Source organism: Halictus rubicundus, chromosome 14 (genome assembly GCF_050948215.1).
Source record: "Halictus rubicundus isolate RS-2024b chromosome 14, iyHalRubi1_principal, whole genome shotgun sequence".
Classification (NCBI taxonomy): Eukaryota; Metazoa; Arthropoda; class Insecta; order Hymenoptera; family Halictidae; genus Halictus; species Halictus rubicundus.
Window position 1 is genome coordinate 9,999,631 of NC_135162.1, and position 10,135 is coordinate 10,009,765.

The following is a 10,135-nucleotide window of genomic DNA, read 5'->3' on the forward strand; positions in this document are numbered from 1 at the left end:
GGATCGCTTGAATTCCACACGGTGACTAATTGTGTGTAGAAACGTAACCAATTCTAAACCTTAAAATTTTAAATTTCCCTCAATTATTCCTAACCTCTATCAACATTGATTAGAAGTTTCAATTTTCCATTCAAATTCATCGCAAAACAATATTTATCAATTAAGGTCGATCGAAGAGAATTCAGTTGTTCGAATTTTCTGCAAAAGTGCACTTTGCGATCCCAAACTCATCCAGCTTTGACTCGACCGTAACTGTGCGCGTCGTGTGTGGTTCGACGTGTATGAGGTCCACGTTTTCAAAGGAATTTCCGGTATGCATACTCCGCATAGTTGGTTCAGCTATCTAGAGGCTTTGCCCAGTTGAACTAACATCGCTAGTATAGCGACCGATTTTGCATATAAACGGCTGCAAGACTGACAAATCTTGTGTGTATGCTGATTCCATCGTTTTGCATTGCTTCAAGTGCAATATCCTGTAAACAGTCTGCAATCGAAACACGGTATGAAATTATGCTATCGGAAACGATACTTTTCCAAAAATAATTTCTGAAATAATTGAATACGCCGTAATTGTTGAGTAGTTTTGGTTGTACATTGTTTATGCCAAACTTCGCAAGGAAGAATATAAATGTTACCGAAAGGCTTGTTTCATTGGCACATTCGGGGATTAAGTAATAATTAAGTAATAATAAGTAAATGTTGCTAAAATCCGTAAAGTACCTGCAACATTTTCACAGTGATAGTTCGAAAGTCACGTTGTTTGGGTTATGTCACAAGTGTGCGATATGTGTCTCGCTTCTATTTTGAGAATCAGCTGGAATTCACGAGAAAAAAGCACCTCCGAGGTACAGTGGCTTCGAAAAGTATTCGAACACAGGATTTATTCGACCTTTAACAAAGTCTTGATATTTAAACGATTCAAGTTGTTCCAATATGACATAATGGGTGGGGAGAGACTAAAGACACGTTTCTTTGTCTATAAAAACATTGGAAACACGTTTTTTATTCATGTAAATATTAACATTTTTTCCCATAAAATGTCTACATTAACGTGTTCACATACGAGCAGTATAATTATAACTTAGTATTATAATTATAAAATGGTCCGACTATGACGCGGAGTCTCGATTGCTCGGTGAATGCTCCCAAGAAGAGACAGTTGGTCAGGTTGTACTATAAATAACGAAAGTTTGCGAACACATTGCCGGTTAAGTTATTCCCGTGGCGGCGCCGTTAAAATATGCACTTGACTCGACAATGAGTCCCGGTAGCATAACAGTTGCCACGTGTTTGGTAATTACACTGCCGGACCTTTATGCAAAATAAAACTTCTCTGCGTCAATTGCAAAAGACAGGAGCCGAATGGACATATTCATTCGTTCTTTAATCATTTTAAAAAGTTGTCGACGCAATGTGTCCCAGAAATGACGTACTTCCTCGAAAGGGGAGATTTCTGAGATCATTTGCAGAAACTTGTTCCTTTGCGAAAATGTCCTCCGCGGCTTTGTTGCGCAGTTATTCACGAAAAACGCCGACCAATCGGAGCGCGGTTACAGCGGACGGATTCCGGCTTGGCGAATCACGGCGCCACGCTAACTCCCCCCTCTACCGCGCCACTCCCCACGCTTCCGCCGAGGCACGGTCACGTGACGCTTTCGCCTCTGTAGCTGCGCTCTGATTGGTCCGTGTTTTTCGTTAATAACTCCTCAACAAGGGCGCGGAGAACATTTTCGCAAAGGAAAAAGTTACTTCAAATCACCCCAGGAATCATCTCCTGCAAGGAAATTCATTTTTGAGACGAAATGCATTCAGCTAAATGAATGAGCTTATCACGCTATACTAAAATTTAATCATCTCATTTGTTTCGACACAGAAAAGAAATTTTTATTTGCATAAAAATCCGCGGTCTAATTGTTACGTTATTCCAAAATTTGTTTTCACGGTACTACCGTGTTGTTAACGAGGAATCAAGTTACACGAACCGGCTTTCGTGAAATTCGTGTGAGAAATAGTTCTTAAAAAAATATTTTTAGAGGCTGTGGATATTTTTTTAAGTTGCCCGATATTTTTCCTCGAACTATTCGTCACCGAAGATTTAGACCAGAAAGAATTTCGCAGAAGCAGATTTTCCAAAAATCCGTGGTCGTAGATTATTAGTACGTGGATTTATATTTACACTCGTCGTCACACGTGTTCGCGGAAGAACTTAAAAAGCGTTTTCTTGGTCGACTGTGAGACTCGGTGTAAAAAAAAAACCGGTAAAAATATTGCCATTTCCCAATTTCCAATAGCATCGAAAATTACCTATAGCATTTCAATTAATCATTTTTAATAATCATTTGACATACGATCAATTTTGATATCTAGTTTCAAAAGCTTCAAAATGCATTTTCAATATACAGATGGTGGAGTAAATTATTATTATTATTATGTAGAATTCTTGTTCTTCTGTTGTGTATAGCCCGTGCTGTAGAACTACACTATAGTCATTAGATCTGAAGACATAAAAATATTCACACGGTGCAGTAAATTATAATTATAATAATAATAATTATTATTATGGAGAATTCTTGTTCTCATGGAATGAAGTCTTTGCCACGATGTGTCTTAAGTTTCGGTTACGTTTAATTATAAAGGGGAAAGTTATGAAGCAGCCGGCACAGGATTATGATGGTCCCCGCGTTCGCGTAATATTTCATTAAAATGAGTAGCTTGTAATAAAGCAGAAACTTGTTTCTGCGAGACATGGAGCACCTGTTTCACATGGCTCGCCAATTATTAAATAGAGTTGCAATCGCCTTTAAACACAAAACTTTTCATAGCGCATGTCCTCTCTTTTGTAAATCGAACTGCTACTTCAAGTTCACACATTCCCATATTTAATTCATTCATTGTTCATTATTTTCTTTTTTTGTTTGTAATTATTATAATCAATTAGACGGGCAATTACACGGGATGCTCGCGGGACGATGGAAGTGCATTTTGCAACAAGTTGGAAAAATTTTGTATAACTCAGTAGAAAATTGTAACGAGATGGCGTCACAAGATGGCTGCCGCTGAGGGATTCTCTTAATTTCGAGAGATTTAGCATTCGTATCGAAAAAAAGGCTCCATACAGACGTAGCAAAGACATGTACAAACACGGTGGTATGCATTTTTAATTGATTACTTACTTGTTTAAGACGTAAAATGTCTAGAAAAAAAGGCACAGCGTAACATAGCGTGACAGTCAAGGCCAAATGCCTGCCGGCCCCCTTAAGGATCCCTGTGGAGATCGATATTTTGAGGCAAGTGGAAGAAGTTCTCCTCTGAAATTCGCATAAGCTATTTGAAGTTCGCCTATAGATCGCACACAGCCGGAGATTATTAGCCAGTTAAGTTCAATGTTACATCCTCTCCGAGGGTTACAGAAGGTCTCCCCCCCAGGCTATCTCTGACGTTGCTCAGATAATCTGCGATACGATCGCGTCACTTAGTTCCGCGGTATTGTTGTTTTATCACTTCCGTGTCTGTCGAACGTGTCACAGCCGCCGTAAAAGACAGCTGTCTGTTATCTTCATTTCGGCCGATCAACCTGTCAAATTTCCGAGATTCCCAAAACCGCACTGCGAAACGCGAACGTTCCTGCCTGCGATGTATTGGTACAACGCTACGGTGTATTGGTTCAAACATGAGTTCAAAGAACGCGAACGATCATTCAGAGTCGAATGACTGGACTTCAGGCAAAAAATGTCCTCCACGGAATTGTGAGAAACAGGACCAAGATCCATAAATTTTCGCATTTTTTAACTGTTTTAAATTTCGCCACTTTTCTGGCAAACACGGAAAATCCGCTGTCGACTGACTGGGCAATATTTTACGAAAATAATACAAATTTAAATACACATACGGATTGCAAGTAACCACACAAAAATCTATTTTTAATTTATTTTATTTAAAACATTTTTTTTTTAATTAGCGTTGCCCGTACTGGGGACTGGGCAATATTTTACGAAAATAATAAAAATTTAAATATACGTACAGATGCAAGTAACCACACAAAAATCTATTTTTAGTTTATTTTATTTAAAAAATTATTTTTTTAAAAATTGGCATTGCCCGTACTGGGGACCCCCTCTCTCTTTCGTATTAGTTTCGTTAAGCGTTTTGCTCTGAAATTTTTATTTCTATTTTTTCAAATTCACCAAAATTTGTCGTAAATTCACAGAATCTGAAGGCGATTAATATCGTCGAGGACTAACGCACTCGCGAAAGCCAACAAAACGTAGTTTTTTCGGACGGAAGCTCGCGGGGACAGCGGATTAAACAGCCGCCCGGTAAAACTCGATTTTCACGCGAACGTCCTTCCGGTAGCCGGTTTATCTGTCGCGCCCCCGTGGCAGCCTCGTCTTGTCTCGTTTTTATTTCCGTTTCGAGGGCGCACGTGAGGCTTTCCGAACGACGTTGTTGTACACCGTTTCCGGTGATCGTAAAACATCGATTTAACAGGCCGCGAACAATCGTCGACGTAAATTCATTGTATAACCCGGGCACACCGCGGACGACCGCCATAGCCAATCTCCATCGTCGAATTCTTTTTCATTTATAGGGGAACTCTTTCGACGCTCCGGTGTCCATTTCCGCCCTTTCACGTGTCCTTTTTTTAGACCACCGTTTTTGCTTTTTTCCCCGCTGTTCGTGGCATTGCAGTTGCCTATCGTTCAACGGCGACACCCTTTTATCCGACGCTTTTACGAAGATTTATCTGCTCGCCCCGGAAAAACGAGGGACGCGTCGCGTCGTCGCTTTTCTTCCCGATCGTTCGACGCTAAGTGACCCGTTGGCGTTAGGCTCGTTTCCGAATCATTTTTACTTATTTCACCATCCGTCCGGCAACCTGGGCCGTTTACGACCGGAGCCGAATTTCAACGTCATTTTCTTTTGTTCCAATATTTTGTTTGCCCCCATTAATTTTTCAAACCTTCGACGTTCCGACGATTATTTAACATAGGGACGTCGATACCTATGCCAGAATTTTTTCAGATTGTTTTAAAACCCGGAAGCCACGCCCCTGCGGGCACGAAGCCACGCCCCTCCAGGCGCGAAGCCACGCCCCTGCGGGTAAGGGTATTTGTCACAAGTATTGTCACAGCTACACCTATTGTCTCCACTTATTGTACAATTGGGAAAAGGTTACAACTAACGATGGAAAATGATTTTTGTTTCGAACGAAGGATTGTTATTTACTAAAAGAACGGCAGAAGCTTATTCCAGTACCTCATAAAATTATTGAAAAGAAGCAGCCGTTTATTTAATTTCGGTTTCTTACGATTGAGCTAGAAAATTGTTATTTTGCACAAAGATCCGTCTATTTGTTGCACGCGTCCTTACCGTGACCGTGCCTCGGTACGTATTGCGTTACAAAATTGCACAATCCGGCACTTCGGCGCAAATCGGTGCCCCTCGTCATTTGTCATACTTAGCGCACCCATGCGCGCGTCATTTTTTAATAACGATACAAATGCGACAAGTGTTTAACTGCAAAAACGCTTCGCGCCGGCGCGGCGAGACATCAAGGGGGCTTCGGATAAATTGTTGCATCAGCCGGTAAATGTGATTTTCCACTGTCAATTTTCGTTCGTTGCGCGTACGTTCGCTTTAGTTCGATAACAATTAATGTTAAGAATCGGATAATTGATTTTAGTTTGTTTCACGTATGTTTTCCGGTTGCTCGATGACAGTTAATTTTGAAGATCTGATAATTGATTAACTAATCATTTTATTCATTCTAGAAATTGAATAAAATGAATTGTTGTTATAGTTCAACGTACACAACAGGATGTTGCTTTGGCGTCAGAGGATTAATGTGTACTGTGCACGCGTTATCCCCGCCACGGCAACTAACAGATGCTTTGAGGTAACGCCACGGTCTAACTATAGCAGTGAACACTGATTTATAACCGAATCAGGGCAATTTTCTGCGTGGAGCACAGCCAAAATCGTCATCCCCGCAGAGCATCGTCCGGACTAAAGCTAAACCATAAATTTTGCGATGGTGTCACGTGAGAGAATCGCAAGTTCGTCGAACTTTTGCAAATCTTGTGTACATTCGCGCCAATTACTGTGCCTCTATCAAATATACTCATTTTTAAAGCTTAATGAATATTAAAACAGAGATCTATAACATTAACTGATTTCCATAAAAAAGATTTAATATCTCTTTTTTAACATTCATCGTGGTTTAAAAATAAATATAATTAATGTACAGTAATTGGGTCCCTTCCCTTAGACGCTCGGACAAGGAAATTAATTTTATTTCCCATAAATAAATTCTTATAATTTTATTAATCAGTGTAGTGTCAAATCCAGACTCCCTAGACACGCTGTAAATAATTATCCGCAAAATATTCTCCCATTAAAAGGGCGCACATTCATTAATTCATTTCGGGAGGGGCAAATGGAAAAGTGGTTGGAAACTGTAACCGCGCTATTACTTCGTTTCTAAAAACAGCGTCACTCTGATTTCACGTAGGTATAAATGCGATCCATTCAGAGAGCTTAATAAGCACAGAGCTCGTGATTACTCGCAGTTAATTCACGGACGCGAAACTTTTGATTCGGAAATCTTTCAAGAATGTCGACGTTCATGCGATTCGTTTAAAGATCGTCGCCGAGCGTCACTGAAATTGCAGTCGGTTGAATGCGCTTTACGCTTCCTACGTGACACGAGGTATTCATTTACTTTTACTACCGCCCTCTATTCTTAATTTTCTTTCACAAACTGCCCGTGTCATGGGTGCATCTCTCGTCTCTTCGTCGAAAAGAAATATTTTATCACGATAACATGTAACATACAATTTGTCACTGTATAATTACAGCAAAATCAATCCCTTTGGAATTTTCTTAATTCCATTTTCAAATGGTCCAGTGACTTTTAAACCACCCTGTATAAACATGAAAGTTACCGTAGACAGACGATAAATATAAATCTCCTTCTCCCACTGCAAAAGGATAAAAAATTTCCAATCATATGAAGAGACTAATGTGGTACGGGGTTGAACGATTAACTAACTAAAAATTAATATTTCTATCACAAGAGGCGCCATAGCTGTGAGAAAATTAACACGGCAAGGGATTAAACAAACTACGAACCACAAATTAATATTTCCAGTACAAGAGGTGCCATAGCGGTGAGGAAATTAATATGGCAAGGGGTTGAACAAACGACAAACTAAAAATCAGTATTTCTAGTACAAGAGCAGTACAATAGCCGTGAGAAACTTAATACGGCAAGGGATTAAACAAATTACGGACCACAAATTAATATTTCTGGTAGAAGAGGTGCCATAGCGGTGAGAAAATTACTATGGCAAGGGATTAAACAAATTACCAGCCAGAGATTAATATATCCAGCGCGAGAAACTGTGCCAAAGGGTGAAACTAAAATCGCGAAACCGGAAGCGAGCACATCAACATTCCCGAACCCGCGTCCGCATTGACCCGAATCCATTTTCGCCGACTGTTTTCCCCCCAAACAAACAAATCCCCAGGCAAACAAACTCTGCACTTACCAGCGACGCAGACGGCGATCAAGATCCACCACGTAGATCCCCGCATCTTCGTCCCGTCTCCGCCAGGCGGTAAAACAAAACCACAATCCGGTCGATGTTGCGCGATACTCGGAACGCCGAGGTCGAAATAAAAAGAGAAGGCACCGTCGCGTGTATAGGTTCTGTTCGCGTCAAGCATACGGCCCTCTCACCTATATTTAGGCGGCACTGCAATAATAGCAGCGACCACGTTCCCCGAACAGGAGAAGCTGGAGAACCGAAAGGAAAGCAACGCAGCGTTCGAGCGGCCGGCCGATCCTCCGATAACCTTCCAGCCAGTTACAATACGTCGCGACCACCTTTTCTTCGGGGTCCCTCCATTCAGCCGTCGAAACTCGACCTCTGATTCGCCACCGCGACCGTCGCGACACTCTCTACGAAACGGCGCCGCCGAATGTTTACCCTAAAACGGACTATCCCGAGCAACCTGACAGACCCGACCGAGCTTGGTCTAGGTGAGGGGTCTCATCTTGGTCCCACGCTCCAACGATCAACACTTCCGAATCACCGAGGACACATATTCCTGATGGACACTGGTCTCCCACTTCTTCGAGCACCTTCAGTACACCTTCGGTTCACTCAAGCTGTTGGGGATAGTCATCGCTCGGAGCGACGATCAGGAAGTGTTGTGTCACTCCAGTGGAACTTGAAGATGACTCTCGATCGACTTTTGCGGAGGCTTTCGGGGGTCCGGGCGAGAGTTTGCCGACGAGAGGACGATCTGGCCGAGGTGGTAGGTACGTTGGCCTGTTGGAGCCTGTCTGGGACAGCGTTTGAATGACGGGGAATCGAAAAGCACGAGGGCGACTGGTCCAGGCTCTAATTCTCTGTCTCGCTCCTCGTCTGCCTCCGCCTCCGCCTCTTGCTCTTCCTCCTCCGCCACCTACTCCACTGACATCAGCGGTGTCGTCAACGAACACTTCCCCTTCCCCAGCATGTTGCTACTGTGTCACCGGCGAGGATTCATAATGTTTTCGAACCGTCGGGAACGCGACGACCCTACGGAGGCCTAGTGTGCACCTAGCGCGAGTCCGTGTTGTTTCTTGGGCCGTGTGGTTTACGACTTTTTTCGTGACCTCGCCGAACGCAGAGAAGGACGGCGCGTGTACACAATGGCCGCGCGTGCCGATGGCGCAACAAACAATCGGTGAGACAATGCTGTGACGCAATCATACAGCTTATTTATTTTTACTTATTTTCAACGACATTTGACCAACACTTTTCTCCATATTTTTCGGATTGAAGTGACACCAAACAGCAAACATTTCAGCTTGCAATATATTTAACACGTTGGACGACGCGCCAGCCGTGCGTGGCTGACGGAATTATTTGTGCAGGTTTTAAAATGAATTTTTACGTTGGTATATTCATTGTACTGAACTTGATTAGGATCTGTGACATGCAAGGAAGTTGGAGGATTACTCGGTATCGTACATCTAATTTTTTGCAATTTTTATTTCGTTAAATAACTCACTTTGATTTTATGGAATTTTTCGGGTTTCTAGTTTGGCGTTCAAAGGGTTAATGGGGGTTACAGAAAAGTTGACAGAACGACGATACAATATTAATTTATTCGTGTATTATAATGAAATAGTAACATCGTATGGGCTCGACGAGTTTTGTGTTGATTCATAGTTATTGTCGGCGCGTTGGATTAGATTTTAGATATATCGTAGAATGTGATAGTACCATATTACAAATAATTCATATCGGTTTTCAACACTGACTGGGTGGGACACATTCGTTTTTGTCGTCTCTGAGCAAATTCTCTTTGCATCGGCAATCAGCTTTCGCGAGAAGTCGGCATTCCTAAACATTACAAAAACGTCAATATAGTTATGAATTATGATTAATTGTTACCGATATACTTACAAGGCCTTGCAGACGTCTGCAAACTAAAGTCTCCCTTGGATTTGGAAGTTTGCAGCTTGGCTCGCAACTTTTTCCACATTCCGACCACCGTTCACTCGAAGAACATTGAGCAGCGCCTACATACGTAGAATAAAATACTAGCTTCAATTAACCTTACAACTGTCGACTTTTTTTAACTTTGTCTCTGTCGCAGGGAATTTTGCATTGTTTGAATATCGTTTGATATGGGTAACTGATATAAAAAAGAAAACTTGGAATAAAATCGGATTGTGAAATTATCGCAGCTTGAATACAGCGCTCTCGCGATAATTGTCCAAAACACGGGTCCGGCCGGGGACATTTGTCGCGAAGAAAGTAACGAGGAAAAATATCATCGGAATTATGTCATGTCTGGTATCATTTTAATCAGAAAAATGCCACGAATATGTTGGTGAAAGTCCCATAAAAAAATAATGCAAAATAAACAAATTGGTTATGGGATTAGTAGTGGTCTCACACCCATATACCCGGTGTCATGTTTACACTAACGGGGCTAGATATTTGGGACATACATCGAGTAAAGACTGTATGTGTCCCGTAATCACTTTATAAGACGTTCTATCGTATCGACATTTTTCAATGCCTGTTTGAAAACTTACAGGTGGCTATCATGGCGCCGAAGAGAAGTACAATAA

The 10,135-nt window shown here is 41.7% G+C and overlaps 1 protein-coding gene across 2 annotated transcripts in view; it reads right to left on the minus strand.

Moving 5' to 3' along the window:
* Positions 1 to 7,728, minus strand: part of LOC143361037 (xaa-Pro aminopeptidase 1) — a 40,407-nt gene extending 32,679 nt beyond the window's left edge. For both annotated transcript variants that reach the window (XM_076800280.1, XM_076800279.1), the window contains exon 1: positions 7,551 to 7,728. In XM_076800280.1, coding sequence (XP_076656395.1) covers positions 7,551 to 7,728 — 178 coding nt within the window. The remainder of the gene's footprint in view (positions 1 to 7,550) is intronic.
* Positions 7,729 to 10,135: the final 2,407 nt, after the last annotated feature.